At 36.3% G+C, this 21578-nt stretch overlaps 3 protein-coding genes across 3 annotated transcripts in view; 2 read left to right on the top strand and 1 right to left on the bottom strand.

Moving 5' to 3' along the window:
- Positions 1-3425: 3425 nt before the first annotated feature.
- Positions 3426-21578, top strand: part of LOC124644779 (FK506-binding protein 2) — a 46579-nt gene continuing 28426 nt past the window's right edge. Inside the window, exon 1 of the mRNA XM_047184313.1 lies at positions 3426-3699. Coding sequence (XP_047040269.1) covers positions 3512-3699 — 188 coding nt within the window. The 5' untranslated portion in view covers positions 3426-3511. The remainder of the gene's footprint in view (positions 3700-21578) is intronic.
- LOC124644777 (protein ALP1-like) lies at positions 6939-10351 on the top strand. The gene is made up of 2 exons (XM_047184310.1): positions 6939-7337; positions 8208-10351. Exons 1-2 carry the CDS (start codon positions 7045-7047, stop codon positions 9091-9093), a joined length of 1179 nt encoding a protein of 392 aa, XP_047040266.1. The 5' UTR covers positions 6939-7044; the 3' UTR covers positions 9094-10351.
- LOC124644778 lies at positions 7361-10760 on the bottom strand. Its single transcript, XM_047184312.1, has 2 exons — positions 10353-10760; positions 7361-8177 (listed from the first exon to the last, which is right to left on the bottom strand). Exons 1-2 carry the CDS (start codon positions 10543-10545, stop codon positions 7384-7386), a joined length of 987 nt encoding a protein of 328 aa, XP_047040268.1. The 5' UTR covers positions 10546-10760; the 3' UTR covers positions 7361-7383.

Raw genomic sequence — 21578 nt, 5'->3', positions numbered from 1 at the left:
CATGGATTTTATTGATGCATCTAGTGTAAGAGTACCCTCACTTAAAAAAAAGTGAATTTAATTAAAGTTTTAGTGGGCCTGTTATCTTACCAGTCAAACACATGATTGTTATGCGCGTAGCTACTAATACGTTTCCATACTGATTTATGAGCCCGAACCACGGGCTCTAACAAACTGTCGTCAGTCGACTAAAAGTTTGTAATATGCGGATACTGTAAAAAAATATAGTGAGCCGTTTTCAACATATTACTTTTAAATAAATATCTCGAGTCTAATTAGAAAAACTGAACCACAACTGTACAACCTTTATTTTATATTTCACTAGCCGTTTTCTCACGGTTTCAGCCGCGTCCCGTGGGAGCTACTGCCCGCACCGGGATAAAATATAGCTTATGTTACTCGCAGATAATATAGCTTTCTAATGGTGAAAGAATATTTAAAATCGGTCCAGTAGTTTTTGAGTTTATCCATTACAACCAAACAAACAAACACACAAAGTTTTCCTCTTTATAATATTAGTATAGATATCGCAAATTCACAATTGTGAAATTCGCATTCAAAATTGCACAGTAAGTCAGTTTATAACGGGAAGGCTGAAATGTCACAGAGGTTACTCTTATGACATGCCAGCCAAAGTCAGGGCTGACTGAAAACTGATTAAACCCAGGCACAGGACAGGGGACGGCTTTCAAATTATCGAAAATAGGAAAATGTGGAATGACCGATGTTGCGATTTCTATCGGAAATGACTTACTTATTTGAAACGCTATTCACTATTTATAAAATACTAGCTTTTGCCCTCGGTTTCACCCGCATCCCGATGTGACTGTTTCCCATTGTCAGATGTTGACAAAAACTATCCTATATGTCCTTTTCCCGGGTCTAAGCTATGTCCCATCTAATTTTCAGCTGAAATGGTTCAGCCATTCTTGAGTTATAAAATGTGTAACTAACACGACTTTCTTTAATATATACCTCTATAGATATATTTAAAATAAAGATTTCCATGAAAGATTACTTACACAGACCTGTGAAATGAAGCTGGCTAGCCGTTTGGTTCTGACGGTATTTTTCCGCGACCATCGATCTTGCTACCTTACATATAAATAAAGACAGGGATGGAAAGGGAGAGTGCGGAACCCTCGGTGAGCATGGCCGACTTGAATTGGCAGTTTTTTGGCAATGACCATTCATCTCGTAATGGAAACATCGTCTGTTTAAGTGAAGTTATCTATGAAAGGTTGAAAGTATGAACGGTTATCGAGTACGTCTTTTTGATCTTGTATAACGAAGCTCACAACTCAAGTTGATAAGTGGGTATAATAAATAATAATAATAAATAAATAAAATTTCGTTAAAAAGTACAAACAACATAATATGGTAATACAAGCTTAGAATTAAAGATGATTGGTATAATGGGACTGCGTATTTCAATTGATCATATGATAGGTTTCAAGAAAATTAAATACTATTTATTGTGAGACACCATCCTACTGTTTTTAAAGACTTAATTAATGAGGCAGTATTGTAGAATCTGAGACAGTGTGTCCTAAATTCGGTGGAGCATTTATTTTTGATAACTCCGCGTAATTCATTTGAAACCATAATTTATACGTCATAATACATTGTAGGTGTAAACATGACTCGTTCTGCACAAACCTACATCGAATTTAAAAAAGAACTGGAAATTATAGCACAGTGAAAATGAAATTACTACAATAAGAAAAAAAATATACAAGACATTAATACTTCGGAACAATTCTATTTTTTTTTTATTAAGCTTGTGTTGTCCCACTGCTGGGCAAAGGCGTCCCCCATAGCCTTCCATCTTTCCCTATCGGTCGCCATTTGTGGCCAGTCCTTGTGGAAGTTGTCTAGGTCCTCTCTCCAGCGTTTTCTTGGTCTTCCTCTTGGTCGCCTACCATCCATTTTGTGATGATGTTGGCCCACTTATCCGGGGCATTCTGTAGATGTGACCCGCCCAGTCCCACTTCAACTCTGCAGACTTATTACCCACATAAACTATGATAACAATTCTAAAACAAAATAAAAATATAAAGGCTGAAGGAAGAACACTGTGACCTCAAACCGTATCCATCAGCATAATACTGCAAGTGGCGCATAAATGACGAGTAAAAGCAACCCGACCACTACTTGCATCTGACACTTGACACTGACATCGCTGACCCCAAAATGTCCCATTATCATCGCTGTGTCCCAATTCTACCCAATTTGTTATACTTCGCAACTACTTACGTACCATTTAATTTTTTTTGACGATACAATTTTTTTAAATATGGGTAAATAGTAACTAATTATTTTGGGTTATTTAATTTGCCTAATTGTAAAGCAATATAAATAATTATGTACGAATATTTACTGTAATAACTGGTTATTAACGGCAGCGGTTAGTGGTCATGACCTATTTAACATTTTCTCTCAATTTGCGGTCTAATTGATTAATAGGTAACTAAATACCTACCTACATAGAATTTCAATCAAAATTTATTGATGTATCGTTAATTTTCATATAGGCGGATAGATAGATACATTATAAACCTATAAATATTATTTTTTATGTAGGTACCTATACATAAAACATATCAATGATATTAAAAACAAAAGCCTTTAAAATCATAACTAACGAACTCAAAAGGCCGAGAAACAAGTTAATAATAACTGTTGGGTTACTGTTTTACCCAATATTTGCTTATACATATCTAACTAAGAGTCCAGATTGTCACTATGTAAAAATCTGTGCCCAGACTCCCAACTGCGATTGTTTCTTATTTTCCTACGTTTGCTTATCGGCACGTTATTTCTTTAATAATCGAAAATTACGACTAATAAGATTGCACATTACTAACATAGTGTGGAGTTCGATAAAACAAATAGTCCAGCCACTATAAACTTAAATTACCTAAGTATATACTTACGCACTTACATACTCGTTATAGCTATCATTATCACACAACATGGTAGTATTACCAAACAAGTGTGTAGGTACCTAATCATGACTATTGTTGCCAAGAAAATTTATTCATATAGCAACACTCGGACATTATAAATTAACAATAACTATGGAAAGCCTGATGGTGTTTAGGGACCAAAGAAAGAAACAAGTCTAATATCCTTAACAAAATATCCCGTTGGCGTCTTTTTAATATTATAATTTATTAAATGTTTTCACAAGATGGCAAGTTTTGGGTAAAAGTGGTACACGGCGCGAATGAACATCACGTCATCGCTAGCGTGGCAAGCGCGATGAGGCACCGCGTCATCCACTGCGTAGCGTGATAAACCTGCTGCTATCTCGCTTCATTGTTCACTATCGCTCGTATTATAGAACGAGACGGAGCAAGCCACAGTCCATGTAGCGGTAAACTGCAAACTTTATCCAAATTCCAAGTTGTGCCGGTTGCCGCGGAACCCGCTCAGTTGTAGTCAGGCCGCAGACGGTAGCGTACGCGTTTTCTCTGTTCGAACTGATCCAACTTTTCGTAAGTTCGCCATGATGTTGCCATGCGTGATCGCGGTGTTGGCTTTGGTCGGGGCTACCTTTGCGGGCCCTGAGGTCACCGAACTTAAGGTCGACGTAGTAAGCGTTCCCGAAGAATGCGCTGTCAAGTCGAAGCACGGCGACATGCTCACCATGCACTACACCGGTACCTTGGACGACGGTCACAAGTTCGACTCCAGGTAAGTGCTTACACAAACTCTAACTCTGAAATTTACTGAGGAAAAAATATCTAAAAACTAACATGCTCTAAGCCAGAGGCAGTTCCGTCTGTATCCACCTGTATTAGTAATTAAGTATCGAATATCTTGTGTCGTCTTTATCCTCTATTTCTTTGACCGGGTTTACAGTGGAAGTAGGTCATAACAGCACTAACTCATTGCTAATTGATAAAATGATGTGTAGTTTTTATTATGAGCCGATTTATTATCGCGCCAACAGTTCCGGTTGCTTCTGCTATGAACGTCATCGGAGCGATGACCCGTTCATGTTAAACTATTAAAATTAAGTAAATAAAATCACAGCGCTAGTTATTATTAATTTTATAGTAAACTGCCTGTTCCTATTAAATTCTTACCGTCGTACCACAAAAACTTTTAAACGTCTGTTGAACACTTGTCTAAAAAAATGTCGGATTATGTTAAAATAAGATCCGTTTTGCAGTCACAGTTTTTTTAGATAAGTGTTCAACAGATGTTCAAGTTTTTGTAGTAAGGCCGTTAATGTTTAGTTCTAAAGGACTGCATTAAGAATGATTTGTTCTAAAGAACAAATCTTTATAACTCTTTCAAAAATCGCCTTCTACAATGTCCTACACATCGTTCTGATATCATACACTCTTCCTTCTTTGTTAAATCTATTCTTCTCTGGAATGAGTTACCTCTGGAGATCAGGATGGTAAATAGCCGTCACACCTTCAAACTCAAAGTTCGTGACCACTATCTTGGGAAATTGGCAGGAACATAAACAGTCAGTTTCAAATTATTTTTTTTGATATGTTATTAGTATTGTATGTAGTGTACATATTTATATAGTTATATATATACATATATATTATTATTAACTTATTTGTCTATTTTAATATATGTAGGTTTATGTCTCATACTAGTTTTTCGGTTTTGTTTGCACCTACCAACACTTTCTCTCTGCCACCCAAAGGTAGACTGGTAGAGAACGCCTTAGGCGTTATGTCCGCCATTGTACTATATGTGCAAGAAGTATTAAATAAATAAATAAATACTTATTTATTAAATGTTTTAAAAACTCCTAGGTATAATTTCCCGACTTTCATTATAAATATGCTACAAAGTTCATACGTGCTTACTTCCGTCAACACTACTTTCACTATCCATATATACCAATTACATAGATAGAGAAATCAATTAATAACGACTTAAACCAGTTTCACGGGATCTCCTTGAATGTTGAATGCAAAATAATTATCTAGGTAGGTAGGTATGTAAGCAGTTAGAAGCGCATTATGAAATGCATCTAAACTAAGCATTGCTGAATATAGGAGAACGATAAGACTCTATTGGCCTTATTACAAAAACTTTAACCCCTGTTTTACACTTGTCTAATAAAATTTTGGCTGCAAAATGAACCGTATATCAACGTCATAATTTGACATTTTTTTAGACAAGGCATAAACTGACGTTTAAAAGTTTTTGTGGTAAGACGGTTAAACTTCATTTAATATCCTAGATAGCATAATGTATTCTAGTAATAATCCAGATGTGTGCTCTAATTTCTCAGGTATCATAATTACAATGTAGCTAGGTACCATTTTTACTTCGCCGCATTAACCGCGCCGTGGGAGATAAGACCTCCCAATAAATAGTAATCTGCCTAGCCTTTTCCCAAGTAAGTTGGGGTCGGCTTCCAGTTAAATGGCACACTTTAATTATTTTGAAATGTATTCAAAATTTTCCACTTTTTATAATCTCTCAGCCATTTTCTTTGTTTAGATAAGGTCGTGTTCCGAAGTTAATAATGCAGTTTTAAATATTGATTAACTAGACTTAATTGAAATACCTACCTCTATACTTGGTGACATCGTATTCTTTAGGTTTATATTTGTTTCTGATACCTTTTCTAATATCGTTGATACCGGGTAGTGTCAGTCGCTGTCTCTACCTGCTTTTCTTGTAGGAACGGTATTGTCTTTCCTACAAGAAGGACCTAAGGACATGACAATGACGTGTATGCGGGATATTTACGTAAAATCATAACATTTCGAAGACTCTTGCACGATGATTAACTGATTCTTAATCCGTACGAGTTCGCCGAAGCTTTTAATCAAATAAAATGTAGCCTGTTTTATTCAGGTTGCATACGAAAAAAGCAAAAAAAAAAAACGTATTTTCAGAATATACAGAGCTGATAGACGAGTAGATACAAAAACGAAATATTAGATTCCTACCGCCGGGCTATTAGAGCACCCAAAAAAGAGACCCGCATGACGCCCATTTTTAGTGTATGTTCGTATGTCACCAAGCTGTTTCTCATATGATAGTATAACGCAATAGAAATTTTCTCAGATGACTTATTATCTAGCAACAGGTACTTTCAATTTTCACAGAATATTGAGAATACCATATTCATTTCTGCTGAGCTCCCATTAAAAAACTGTGTATTTCCGAATCGCACTTAGCCGGTTTTTATTTTCCATGGAAGTGAAACGGTACTGAAAGACACTGATTTATTTTGTGGCTGATGGGGCCCATGCAGGACATCGGATTTGATGCGGTTATGTCATCAAATCCGATCGTCAGACGCCTGCATTTTTGCTGTTTGACAGCGATACTAACAGCTTTTGTCCTTTTACTTAATTCTTGTACCGTGACCATTTGTAACTCCACAATATCTATTAGAGCTCTGAATAAGAACTAAACCATCTGATATTAAGTTTTTATTATCTGTTATATTCTTCTACTAAAGCCATTAATCCGTAAGTGGAAGCACAGATGGAAGCCTCGTCAATAGCGATAAGCAGATTAAAAAATGTATTATGCCACAAAGAAATATCTAGCATTAAAAATATTGTGGTATTATGACTTTATAACATATATTATAATCTAAATCACTTTCTTTATTTTATGGAAAGACTGCATTTTTTTATTTTCCCTAGTCAATTGGGACGGAGACACAATTTTTGAGTATTTTGTGGCTGCACTGCGCTGCGAAATCTTATTAGACATTAGAGTAAATAGGAATATGGTAATCAGCTAATCTAACTTCTCAAATCTGTGTTTCTGCGCATATCACGTGTTTTTGCTAAATAAAGAATACACGTGCCATAATTTTTTAAATTAGAATTCTTGACAGTGGCGTCATGAGTTACTTGGAAAAAATGTTAGGCAGTTGTCGTCTTCATTTCTTCTTTCTTGTATTTTAGTTGGCTTCCCTAAGGCCCGCCGCTGACTGCAACTTTTTGTCACCGTGACTTATTGTTACTGTCACCTGCTGTCACCCACGATGCGCTCACTGAAACTGTTCTTGGGTGACAAATCGCGTTCATTTCTGCTATGGACTTCAACGAGGTTGCCGTGATTTGCGCTCTTGAAATACATAGAAGAAAAATGAAACGGAAAAAACGCTACTGGGTGCACCCTTTATACACGGAAAGATTATTCAAAGGAAAATTCTACACTATATATTCTGAATTGCGTCAATACCCACCAAAGTTTTTTAATTATTTTCGTATGTCTATAAACTCTTTCGATGAGTTGCTGGCTTTGGTAGGTCCTGTGATTACACATCAAGATACAAGATTTCGGAAAGCTATTCCAGCAGAAGAAAGGTTAACGGTAACTTTGAGGTAAGTAACAAAAACTACATCAATTATTTATTTAAACAAAAAATCTTTATTCGGAGGCATACAAATTTGCAATATCACAATCATCTAAAGAGTAATTTGACACATATGATTGCACAGTTTCGTTCGACCGCGGAGGAGAAATATCATAAAAAGATTGAGTAGATGTAGAGGGTGCAGAGGGATTAAAACATTGTTGTGAAAGTACGCTAGGTGGTGGTGGTGGTGGTTGAGATTGTGGTTGGGTTGTAGATATTATTGGCTGAAGAAGTATACGAGGTGGTGCTGGTTGGGCTGGGGATATAAGCTGTTGCGAAATTATTCGAGGTTGTTGTGGTTGAGGAAGAATATATGTTGCAGCTGTAGAATTGTAATTAGTAAAGCTATTAGAAGATTGGGTATAATATTTCAGGGTGTTTAAAATCGCAATCTGTGCATCAATTTTCTGGCCTGGTGGAATAGACTTTAATAATGGAACCAAAGATAATGCGAAATAATTATCTGGGTCTGGTAGTGTCTGGATGTTTTGGTGGTTTGTTTTGTCTCTTAATATTTCTAATAAAGATTCTTCGTAACTTTTATTCTTCTTCTTTTCTCGTGTTGGTTGTGTTATTCCTGGTGTAGAAGAATCGTTCTCACTAATTGTTTCTTCGTCAAGCGATGGCACATTACTTGAGGTTTCTCTCCCTGCCTCCATAGAAGGTACCAAAAACAGTAGCTTATCAAAGTACACGTATCGTTTTCGTTTAGGTGCAGCTTGCCCTGATTTTACGTCTTTTTGGCAACGAAGCTCCCTCGAAAAACAAGCTCTTAAATTTTTCCAACGACGTTGTATCACTTTAACTGTAAAAAATATTATTCTTATATTTACAGGTATTTAGCAAGTGGTGCAAGTTTCAATGCATTATCTTTTGAATACCTAATTGGAGCCACAACACTTCGTAATATTGTAAATTCAACGTGCCAATCTATATGGGAAGCATTGCAACCTCTGTACATGGCAGAAAAAAATGAAGAAGACTGGTATAAAATTGCTGATCAGTTTTACGAGCGTACTAACTTTCCTAATATTATCGGCGCCGTCGATGGTAAACATGTTAGAATAACGAATCCAAAGTACGGTGGATCTGATTATTTTAATTATAAAAAATATTTCTCTATGGTTTTGATGGCATGGGTAGACGCAGATTATAAATTCATCTACATTGACGTCGGATCACAAGGAAGCGCAAGCGACTCGACGATTTTAAAAAAATCGAATACTGGCAGAAGGCTTCAAGGGAATTTATTAAATATTCCGATTGGACGAAGTCTGCCTAATGATGAAAATGGAAAAATAATGCCTTTTTGCATTGTAGGTGATGAAGCCTTTGGTTTGTCGAAAAATATCTTACGACCGTTTTCCAAGAGAGGACTTACAGTTGCTAAAAGAATCTTTAACTATAGACATACACGAGCACGTCGAATGGTGGAATGCACTTTTGGAATACTGTGTAATAAATGGAGAATTCTACACAGACCTATCGATGTTAACGTAGAATTTTGTGATAAGATTGTAATGGCTTGCTGTATATTACATAACTATGTACGCGTTAAAGATGGAATTCAATTCACAGATACCGCGTACGAATGTACGCTAAGCAATACGTCAACAAATCAGTGGCATCGAAACATGTCCTGTGTCAATATAAGAAATTATTTTACTTCTTATTTTATTTCACCACAAGGATCCGTACCGTGGCAATATGAAAAAATATAACTAAATATGTAACTTATGATAACAATAGTCACAAGTGCACACGCATAATTCATTTAAAGGAGATGTTTCAAATCCGACCCACTACATGTACAGTAAGGGTTGGACCACATCTGGCAGCACGGAATCGCCTTTTGGGCCAACCCTTATCCAGAAAAATCTATGGAATTCGGGAAAAATAGAGATCATTTGCTTAAATGCATACTTTTCTTGTTATAATTTATTATTTATTAATAAGTTTTATTGACTTTCAATATGGCGTCTCGCCATTTTATATACTCTGTTACCAAAAAATGACAACAATCCATGGATTTGACAATTAAGAAAAATAAACACGTCAAATGTCATTAATCAACCACCATGACGGTAGCTTAGGCCCATACTATAGTACGGGCATTTCGTCCGCCGTCCGGAGATACTATTTAATATAAAAGTTGTTTGCTGCATACTAAACTGCGCGGTTTACCGCTGCGGTTTACAGGCGGGAGAAATATAAGGTGCTTTAAAAATATCTGCCACGGCTTCAACGGGAGATAGTATTGTGTATGTAGACAACAATAGTGAAGACCGGAATAGTTAAATTTAGACTGCGAGATGATCTCTTGCGAATAAATAATCTCAAACTTGTACGCAATTTCTACTGGTAAAAAAAAATATGAGACATATTATGCTCAATAAGTAATAATCTTTACTAATGATGTATGCACGCAATACTGTCTCCCATTGCAGCCATGGCAGATATTTTTATATCACCTTATACAATCGCCGCATGCAGCGTCAAACCGCCACTTGAAACTAAAAGGACGGTTTTCCGCTTTTGAGTCATTTTGCAAGGTTTACTGGAGGGTCCATGATGAAATGAACTATATACAGCTAAGTACAATCTGTATAGTTTGATGGTGTGTAGCAGCATTGTCGAGCGGACATTGGCGGTAGAACCGCCAGTATATGGTATTAACCTTACAGCTATGATGGTTTTTTGATGTGTATTGCAATCTCATGTGTATATTTTTGTGTTTTAGAGCCAAATAAAGCCAAATTAAATTAATTGGATCATTGAAAATTGTTTGAAATATTTTTTTTGGGCCGGGCTCCATACATTTTGAAACGTCTCCTTTCAGTCTTATGTCAATGTGGGTAAATAATAATTCCGCAACGCTCTACTGATACCTATACCTAACCTATGCAAGAACTATAATTGCCTATCGCCCTAATTTAATGTAATAATTATAAATAAGTATAATAAACGCTAATAAAATTACCTGCGTTTTCTTTTTGTTCCTGTGATAAACTTCTTGTTGGAAATAAGTGTAATACAATTTCATCCCATAATCTTCGTTTTAAAATTTGATCAGAATATTGTTTTAAATTTTTTGTATATAATGCAGGCCTCTTCTCTATCTCCTCTATTAATAATTCATTGTCAATTTCTTCCTCTTGCAAAGAAGACGACATCTTTAAAAATACGTCTGCTCCGAACGCGCGGCGCAGGCTGAGTGACAAAAAGTCACCAGTGAGCGGACTCCCATAGTAATGTACAGGGCGAGTGACAGTCACGTCACTCCGGTGCTGCCTGTCGCTGCAACTTTTTGTCACGTCACCATAATGAGCGCACTCAGTATAGTTTTCATTGCACTTGACTAAGTGACAAAAAGTCACGTTGACAAAAAGTTGCAGTCAGCGGCGGGCCTAACTTAAAGCAACTGCTTAGGAGGTTTGAGGGGCCAAGACTGTGAATAAGTGTTCGCAATAGAATCTTGCAGCCTCATAGCGCGCGGTGGTTGAGAGAAAACTGGATATGGCTCGCAGTTGTTACGGAACATCCTCAGATATTGCGTACGAATGTGAATTTCAGGCGTGCTCGGTGATTAACTAACAAAACTTGGGCTTGTTTCATAAACAGGGCAAAACTTTTGTTATTACCTTTTATGGGTGTGCGTGTAAAATTTACCGTTTAATTATCTACAGCCTTAAGTTATTCGCGTTTCATGTGAGATTTTACACTCATAGAGATTTTACTTGTTTCAATTATGCTCACTGGAACTTGCTCTTTCCTACGGAAATTCTTGCGGTTTTCCGTTACCGCTAGTCGTTTCTGGCATTCATGTTGAAATCGATCGTAGTTTAGTTTCACTTCCAAGCATCACAAAAAATACTCTCGACGCGTACACATAGCCATGTCCATGAGGTTTTCGTAAGAGCATCACATTACCGTACGTCTATACGGTTGTGTTACTCGTTCCTAGCGTAATGAAGGAATCTTGTACGCGATTAGGATTGTGTAAATTATTCACGATATTTGTATGGTTTTTTCCTGTTACGATCCTGTGGAGCTTGCAGAATAAAGTATTTAAATCGTATTTCTCGGAAGTTTTATTAAAAAAAATGTAAATGATTGAAAATATTTAAAAGTGCTTACGCATTTCTATTTACTGCCTTTAGTTTTTGTAGAGTATGTGCTTAATCTAATAGAGAAATTCTAGTGAGGCACGTAATTTATTTCGGTACGGGTATTGTAGATGCAAACTTTTATAAAAAGTTGGACTATCTCTCAGATTATCATACAATATGGAAGAGCCTGTTCTGGTGCGTCCGACAGTGTCGACCGTTCGCTAACTTTTTTAATTGTCTCCGCGGAACATACCGCAGGGGAGAGCTAACTAACGCTAATCTCAGCTGTTTTACTGCTACATACGGTACTTACTTTTATTTACTAAATATTACGTCGCTTACGTGCACATGCAAATATAAAATCATTGTAAAACGACGAGGGTTCTACTTGACACCGATGCAAGAGAAAGCGCATCTGATTATCTAAAACAATGGTGTAATAGTGCGCATTGAGCATTAATCTCGATCTTGTGCGCAGTAGGTACATGAATAAGTGAAAAAAACTGGTATAGTGCTGCGTTTACGAAAAAGGTAACTTTGTTTGCAAAAGAGCGTTGCAATGAATTGTTTGGATAAGACACAAATATGGAACGTATTGCATTATTAAATCTATTTCAAAATTAAAAATTTTAAACTAAGTGGTTCACGTCATCGTATTTAAGCCGTAGCAAGTTGCGTGGTAAAAGCGTGAAAGCTATCTCTATTATCGTGTCATATCATTAGGGCGATGCGTAACTCCACAGCTACAGTGTAACTTGGGAAGCGCGATGGAGTTCATCCATCCATTATAACGAGCCATCATTCCAAGTGTCCCGAACTACGTTAGGGTTAATAATAGGTATTATGTTGTGCCTGCCGTACTACGGAATTGTTAGATTGGCGAACTTTGACTCTTTTAACTTCCTCAAGTATATGCATAGTGTTATGCATATACTTGCGGAGCTCGTTCATTCAATTATGCACATTTTTCGCGTTTACTTCAGAAATAATCAGTTGCTATTGCTAACATAAAAAAGAAATCTTAATCATGATATAAAAGAGTTTTATTGCATATTAAATTATTAATTGGAATTATTTCGATTTACGCACAATTAACATAAACTTGCAAGTGATGAAAGAAAAACAAACTAATCTGCAGATGTTTGTTACTATTGTACTTACGTAGTTTCTTGTTTTTTCCGGTTCGGTTTCCGGACAACCAACTTTCTGAAACTTAATACCTATTCAATAGAGAATTGAACAGTTTAAGTTGAATGCAATGAAAAAGGAAACGCAGTAAGTACTTTCTCGGAAAATAAAATGTAATTAAGAAGCCTTTAAACCCTTTCGCAACGGTTGACGCATTTGTGTAGTTTTATTTCGCAAAACATACCGCGTAGTTACTACCTAACCCCATCCGTCGTCTACAAGTAATCCGAAAGATTCAATTGTATTAAATCGCCAGGTGTTACAAAAAGATAAAACCTCAAAGCTCAAAAGCTGTGACGCTTGAAACCATTCTGTTCCAACGGTTTCATTAACAATTTAGATAACTTTGTATTTGTGTTGACCGATCGCCGGCGCATCGATAGAAATTTAAATCGAAACTTCCAATCGCCTAAAGAAAATTAAGTTTCGGATGTGGAGAGATTGTCGGAAACGTCCAAGTAATTAATTGGGTAAACACGAATAGACATCCCAGACTAAATCCCTCTGATCACGAGAAATTGAAATTTTGCATTCATTTCACTCGAAATTCATTAAAGTCACACAATGGTCTACAACTTATTAAGTTATTAAATTAAAGGACATTGGATATAGGCTTGATAGATAATTTCCATAATGACAATCGAGAAATTATGCTTCTGCCAGAGCAACGGCATAAATATCCCCTTATCCGCTTAAGAAACAATACAAGATCTTGTTGCAAAAATCTTGGCTCTAATTTAGTGCCAATGCTTTTTTTTTTATAAACTACTCAACAAGTGCATACAAAACAGTGGCAGAAACTATCACTGTGGCAAATCTGTTATCAGTTACCGTCGCAAATTCCAACCTTCAAACATTGAGTATATCGTTAGTGCAATTTCGTCAATTTTGAGATAATGGTATAATTGCAGAGTTTGGAGGGACCGCACTCCCTGCATAACAACCACCTCGTATTAAGTGCAGCCCACACTTCTGTCTCACTCACAATTTCTGCCACCACGCGCTCGCCACAAACTCGCGTGTCAGTCTTGATAACGCATGTATTCGTCACTTGATGGAATGATTTTACCTTCCAGTGGAAACAAATAAACATCATAATATTACATACCACATGATCCGCTTCATAATAATAAGAATTACTAGTCAGTGAAACATCAATCATACTTAGTAATTGATATAACAAACGCGATGCTAAGACAATAATGGAATGCCACTGCCGCGCGCAGTTGCGGTGCCTGATCACCAAAGCGTTCAGATCTCTTAACGCAAACTTATTTGTAAGAATTAATGATGCGGTGTTTCGTTGAATACACTCATTATATTTACGTGTGAAGCACATTTCGGCCTTTATTTAATATGTATTCGGCTGCATTGTGCGGTGGATATATTGCGTCCATACCATTGTTGGCAACTGAAACAAAAGCCAGTGTTCTCTCAAGGTTTTTGATAAGTGCAATTATGATTCTGCAAATTCATATTTATCTGATCCGAAACACCGTTCACTGCATTGTTGTATCAACGCACTAACGAGTTGTATCTGTCTAAGTACCTAAGTATGTGTATAAAGATACTGATTTCATCTTTTTATTTTAGTCCTCCACGTCCCGCGACATCGACTCGTTTATCTAATTATTACGCGGAATAATTCACCGTTAAATGGAAACCGGACTGCATACAAAATAAATAATTAATTATTTAAAAGGCTTTTTCATCGACCAGCAGAATTGGTTCTAGACAGTTTATTTTGCAGAAAAGGATATCTTAAAGTAGGTTTCGCTATATTCGTTTCCTCATTTTATTTGCCATTTGCAAACGTGGGCAGGTAGCGCTTTTATAAGGAAATCCAGTTGTTTGTGATGTCATCGTTTGAGAACAGTTATTTTGCTCTGAGTATCAGTAACAAAGTAAATTTCTTCTTTAATGGAACCTGCATTACAAACTGATTAACTGCATACACCTAGGTATTTCCTGTTCTCGAGGTATTGTCAAAAGCAGTCGCTTAGATAGAGGCGGTCGGGAAATGCTTTATAAGTTCATACTTAAGAACACAGCTACATCTACGAGAGACAACACAGTCTGTTTACGGCTTTGAGAAAAGTGCCATCGAAAGCAAAGACAGAGCAGACGGTACAAAATAACATTGCAGGATTTAGGTAGAGCATAGGCAAGCCTTTGTATTGTAGCGATATGTTTTTACAGTGTCTGTAAATTAAAACTGCGGTTCCTGATTCGTTTTCCAGTTCTATTTTAAGTTTGACACGTATGAATTCTCTACATTGAAAAGAATGAGTGTGGGTTTAGGTTGGTGTATCAAGAAAAAGCTAACAGCCTACGTATATTGATTTATATTTAATAATAAATGTTATTAAGAAGTGGAAATAATATCCTGGACAATAAGATTGTTTGCTTTTATAAAATCGAGTCTATTTCCGTCTTTGCTATTGAAATACATAAGTAATAGGCTACTGAAATACAATCGTATCGTAAAATATAGAGCGATAGTCCAGACGCATTGCAACATGTCAGGCATCATACGCTTGTCTGCTTCATAAATATATTCTTTCATTACCAATAAACGATACACCAATAATAACAAAAACTAAAAGTGAAACTCCACCGTTTAATTAAATCCTAGGATATCTAACAGCTTTCCTAATTCCCACACAGATGCGAACAAAGTGGAGAGCGTTTTCTAGATAAGAATAATAATTATTGTTAACGCCATGGAACTCACAAACGTGTAGCCACATTATCTGGTCCATCTTCTCACCTCGTTACGTGCAAATTTCACTACATCACCGCGTCCCTTACACTTTTGACTTTCACAATTCACAATCGTAGACGCGTCGGATCCGTACCTCGTGACCCGAGGAGAAAGTATTATTTACGTGTGGATATAAACAGTATGTACACGAACCTTAAATAAGACGTCTCGATTGTCTGCTTCAATTGATTTTACTCTGTGGCTACTTGTCGGTGACGTTTGGAACAACGGGACGCAATAAAACTGTTCTTGTTACAGATGTTTATTTCTAGCATACGAAGAAATAAAGCTGCCGTTTAAGTGCCTCGTTTCAAAATTGTGAAAACGGTTCGCTTGACGAATCCTGCCTTTGAAATTTTAGTGAAAACGTTACTGAAAACTGTTGATGAGATGTGCAAGAAATAATAGCAGGACACTTCTACTTTTAAATGGTTTTAATCTTTGAAACTCGTGTTGAACAAATCTAAAAATACAGAAAGGAAGGGTTTTGGCGTTTCAAATCAATTATACCAATACCAACTTACTTAGACGCGCAGCAAATTTTTCAAACGCAATTTAAATAGTCGATTACATGATTGTTTTATTCTGTTCTCCGAATCGGAACCTTCCTGTTGGCGATAGAAGCTTAAGTATGTTTCCGTTATTGTTCGCGGCAAAGATACAAGCCATAACGATCACAAAACTAATATTCAGAACGTTCTACATTTATTGAGTTTTTAAAAAGCAAAATCAATTTTACATTGAAGCCCAAGCAAATCGTCTTATTACGGTTACATGTACCTGTTGTAGTAATGTGTGCCTAAGTGTTTATATAACAACGATATGAATATAATTAAGGGAATGTATCGCAGTATTCGCAGTGGCGTGGCATCGATTCGTCGCGGGTGCATACGACACGCGTGCGATACGATAAATATACCAACCTGTGACGGAATTATTAATTTTAAAATCTGACGTGGCTCGATCGTAGTTGTACAGATAAGTTATAATACTAAGCTATTATATTTCACTGCAAGCTGGCCGTTTTCCCGCGGTTTCACTCGCTACCCGAGAGAACTACCTGCCCTTACCGGGTTAATATACCCTAAGTTTTTCGGGAAGAATGTAGTTTTCTAACAGTGATAGAATTTTTCACATCCCTTCAGTAGTGTCGGAGTCTTTAGGGTTAACAAAAAAATGATTTCATTTTATTATATTAGCATGGATGACTGCAGATATGTTCGTTGATGATACCTACATCTCTTAGTAAGTAGGTGTAAAGGTGTGATTTCTCGCAAATATTGGAGAACGGCTGATTTTCAAATAGGTCTGCATAGACTGTTTTGCGTTCAAGTTAAACAAAAAATATTTTAGATTTAAGCCCACTGGTTTTCAATAGAATCTCGTTTCAAATTATCATATTACAAAGAGCTTCTGTACATACGTACGTATCGTTAGTAATTGAATGTAGTCATTTTATAAAGGCGTAAGTCGTTCAGTCAAACAGCAGTTTCAGCCAGATGACTGCGACATAGTATGCATTACACAGGAATTTATGACAAATCGTCATACATACCATCTCAGCAACTGTACACTGGAATGAGAGTTATTTGTACGTAGCCTTCTTCAAATTATCAGAATAAGGACATTACACACATTCACAATAAGATTTGATCAGTGCCACTGTACCAAACCCTGAAATAGCCTACCAAACTACCGTAGCCAGTACTTTATTTATAGCCTCCTGCACGTATTAAACAGATGGACAAGAAAATAACAGTTTTAACAATAACGACGAAAACAGAATACACATTTAATTGAGTGAAGAACTTATCGCATTACCGTGTTCAGATAATGATTGAAGTAATAATGGAACACAGTGCGTGCGGATGACGGCTGGCTTGGATACCTACTATTATCTGCAAAAGGACGTCTAATTAATACCATTATATTGTAGGTGCATTTACATTGCCTACCTGCCTGTTTATCACAAAAGACTTAATTAAGTAGCCCGATATTCTACCGAATTGTTTAAACTTCTTGTTCAGGCTTTAAAGTAGAAATTGCGATTGCTTTTTTTGTAAACCAACTTTGCTTAGTTTTACAAAATGAAAAGTAGATTTGCATTTCACCGCATAAAGTTCATAAGTCATCTATTTTGTAATTCATTTTTTTTTATTAATTACCGAATATATAAAATAATTAGTAATAGCTTCTATCTGTAAAGATATCTAAGATCTTTGGATCTACAAGGAGATCTAATCTTGTAGCAGAAGTCTATTGTGTTTAGCTATTGGTATTATTATACATATATATTTCACTTTAAAACCAACCAAATCAGATGGTGATAAGATTTTATTCTAATAGTTCACCTTGTTGAACTATGCTTCATTAGAACAGAATAAACAATGTACGTAGGTACTTGTAGAAAAACTTATAATTGTGTTGTTCTAAAATCAATGAGTTCAAGTACATTGATCCATCTATACTAATATTATAAAGAGGAAAACTTTGTTTGTTTGTTTGTTTGGTTGTAATGGATAAACTCAAAAACTACTGGACCGATTTTAAATATTCTTTCACAATTAGAAAGCTATATTATCTGCGATGAACATAAGCTATATTTTATCCGGGTGAGGGCAGTAGCTCCCACGAGACGCGGGTGAAACCGCGGGACAACGGCTAGTATAAAATAATAATGCAAATTGCAGTGATACATTGTGTTGCTATATGTACCATTTTCGATTGATACAGTTATCGCCTTATCCAAGAAATTAAACATTTTAACCTCTCTCTAATTGGCCATATCGAAATAACATTTTTTGTTTATATAAACTTTTGTCGCGATGTCGATAATGCACCCTTATCGCGACCTTGCGAGAATGAGAACTTACGTGGTGTTGTGGGAGTGGGTGACTTACTTTTACAAAACAATCGTTATAAGTGACTCACTATCGCAAGTCATCTGTTAGGTTCGAGTGAAGTGTTGCGCTGGCGATCTGCGAATGACGATGAACGATCGAAAGCCACAATGAAGTTGCCTAATTAGTAGAATTATACAGTTAATCGTGCGTGGGCTCATAAAATTGGAATGTTCAATACATTGAGCGTTTAAGGCTAGAACAAATTAACATACTTTTACTTAAGGCATCATTTTTGTTTGCTGACATCGATGGACTTGGCGAACAGTTTTTTAACGGTACCATATTTATTTCATAGATGAAAAAGGCTGTAATAAAGGTAATGCTCTCCGTTAACTGTTTTGGTTGGCATGATATCAGTTCAGTTCTGCCACGCTCTTCACTAAAGAGGTACAGACCTATTGGAATATACTTAAGTATCTATATAATGTCAGGGACCACACGTGAGATAAGAGTTGATAAGAACATTACTTACATTACATTTACGTGTATTTAGGATATTGACGTGGCTTACTGGGAAAGGCTAGAAGATTTTTGACTTGTAGTTAATTTTTACGTCACGACAGAATCGTCTTGTCCTTTGCTCGCGTTGTAACTTTTCATTTCTCGCTTATTAAGTTATTATTCAATAGCTAACGGATTTTCATACTTAATCATTATACATGTATGATCGAAATTTTTGTAGGTAATGTGTGATATTGAACAAAGTCACCTACGAAACCAATAAATAAGTGTAGAAAATCAAAACATCAAAATTGACACTTATCGGTACGTATTCAACAAGTGGGCATTCAATAATGATAAGATATTATGTATTTTTATAATTTTTAAAATTGATAATGACGAGGTTAACGCTGATAAACCGTGGGTATTTACACTCATAGATACTCAATTAAGATTAAAAGAGTATGATTGCAAATACATACTTTACTTGTAGAAAAAGAACACATCAAAAGCTACATAAGTGAAGGTACACGATTTAAATATATATTCCGATGTTATTAATTACATTTCTTTTTAAAGACGGTAGTCGCTATAATTTCTGAGCTTTGCGATTTTTTTTCCCCAAATTCATAATAGACGGTGATTGACTTCACGTGCATGGTTTATGTTTAGTTAATTTTATTTTTATTTAATTCCAAGCCTTCTAGCAAAAAGCATACATGAACGCTGGCACTGCGAAAGGCTGCTATTGCGAAATGAATGGCTGTGCGTTTTGATGTTAAATAAAAATTCAGATGTATGCTTTTTGTTAGATGGCGTCTGCATGGTGCCGGCCGACCGAGGGTACGTTAAGCCCAGGTACGTGATTCTTAACAGGCTACCAAATTATTTTTATAATTGCTTGCGTTAATTATTATTTTCACATCGACAGCTATGTGTTCTAGAACATAAGCTATTTATTTCTAATTGCAGACTAATTAGAATTGAATATACTTGTTATTAAATTCTGCGACAACTCAAACATAGCTAAAGAATAAAATACAATTCAAAGAAATCAAATACTCTGCTATGTTGAGCTAACAAGTAGCAACTGAAACATTCCAGCTATTCTTTAATTTAAACCTACTCATTTTACAAAATGAGTGGAGGACACAGCAAATAAATACTGCTGGAATCGCGTTGGAATGCTTTGTGCGAACAGAAACTTAGACATAATAAATAAAAATAATAAAGTTTTATTTACTGCCGATAGGTTGTGTCTCAGTCTTTCAAGATCTTAGTTCTGTTTGCATGCTGCTTCGTTTTTATCGTCTTTCACAAACATTGTCCAAGCAGTCTCTATTTATGCGCTTTTAATTTATTATTTGATAATATTCCTGTAATCTGCAACGCTTAGCTGCAGTGTTCCATAATTATGAATCCTTATTTGGCATTTACTATGAAGGCTGGGAACTCTTCACAGTTCGCGTGTATTGACATAGAGTACAGATTGGCCCTATTGACGGTGGTTGTTTGTAGATATGAAGCAAATCTACGACAGTGTAGGCTGTGCAACTACGTTACGTTTGCCCGCATGGGTACGAGTCTTTCTGCGAATTGCACACATCCAAGTGTGTAGGAAATGGGCGCCAAAAATGTATTGCCTGTTCGCCGCGCTAGGGATGTTACCTACTATATTGTTTGCTATCACATTGATTCATTTTTTTCGTCCTTTTCCTTTTTATAAAGTGGTTGGTTTTAATTAAACGCTTCATCGTGTTTCATATTGCTACCTGTAAACCGGAAAATTACTTCTAGTAAGCATATCGTTTATCCATTATTGCTAATAATTATTTCATCGAAATTTCTCGATGAAGAGCTTAAACGTGAAGAGACATAGGTACCTAGAGTAGCAGTGTGCTCCCAAATCGGGCCACTTTGTATCGATATATTTATTGACTCCTTAAACCCAGCACTAGCTATAAAATAAGATTGTCGGTTGCGGGTAGATGCGAAGGCCCAGGTGATACATAGGGGCCAAACTTTATTGCCCGGGCGAGGTTTGCCGCTCTTTAATATTTAATATTGAAAAAAATACATACAAGCTATCCATCGTAGTTTGGAATCGAAACTTGTTTATTACAGTACCGAGGCGCGTACGTCCGAAGTAACGGCTGGAAATAAAGACGGCGCACACTAACTCCGCCAAAGTAACCCGCTCAACCACTGACACAGGAAAAATATGTTGTAACTTTGTAGAGGTCTATCCTCGCCGGAGTTCGATTTAACGCCCGTGCTCTTGTTGTCATACAATACACTTTAATATTATTATTCTGTGATACTCTTTACTTTATTTTCTTTATATGAGTGGATCCTCATGTTGTAAGTACACGATAAATGAGACGTTATCATACTTTTACCGACTATAAGCTTGTGTAGGAATATTCTTAGTACCTGTCTGAACTACGTGTGTTTATACAAATATTTTCAAGTCCACTTCACGAGATAAACTGGATCTGCTACAAAGAATATTAGATTTCATATATTCTGTAGGAACTAGGAACCACCCGCGCTTTCCCCACGTTTTATGCACATCGAAACACAAACTTAAAACTCGAAGACAAAGCAGCTAGGTATCACACAAGCTGGATAAATTCCATATAAACTATATTTTTTACCTGTTCCTCTTTAAGCCAGTTTTAATATCCACGATTTTTTCTCATTGAGCAAGAAAATGGGCAATCTTTGGAAGCTCTTAGAAGAACACGTTTGGTTTTTCGGTTCTATTTCCAACCTGACGCAAGTTTTCTTAGCATTCATCA

This window comes from Helicoverpa zea, chromosome 31 (genome assembly GCF_022581195.2).
Source record: "Helicoverpa zea isolate HzStark_Cry1AcR chromosome 31, ilHelZeax1.1, whole genome shotgun sequence".
Lineage (NCBI taxonomy): Eukaryota > Metazoa > Arthropoda > Insecta > Lepidoptera > Noctuidae > Helicoverpa > Helicoverpa zea.
The sequence above is the reverse complement of the archived record's forward strand: the minus strand, read 5'-3'. Positions and strand labels throughout refer to the sequence as shown.

Coding starts and splice junctions, on each gene's coding strand:
- LOC124644778 (XM_047184312.1), bottom strand. CDS start 10,545: ATGTCGTCTTCTTTGCAAGAGGAAGAAATTGACAATGAATTATTAATA. Junction 8,178..10,352: donor GGAACAAAAAGAAAACGCAG/GTAATTTTATTA, acceptor TATTTTTTACAG/TTAAAGTGATACAACGTCGT.
- LOC124644777 (XM_047184310.1), top strand. CDS start 7,045: ATGGACTTCAACGAGGTTGCCGTGATTTGCGCTCTTGAAATACATAGA. Junction 7,338..8,207: donor AGGTTAACGGTAACTTTGAG/GTAAGTAACAAA, acceptor TTATATTTACAG/GTATTTAGCAAGTGGTGCAA.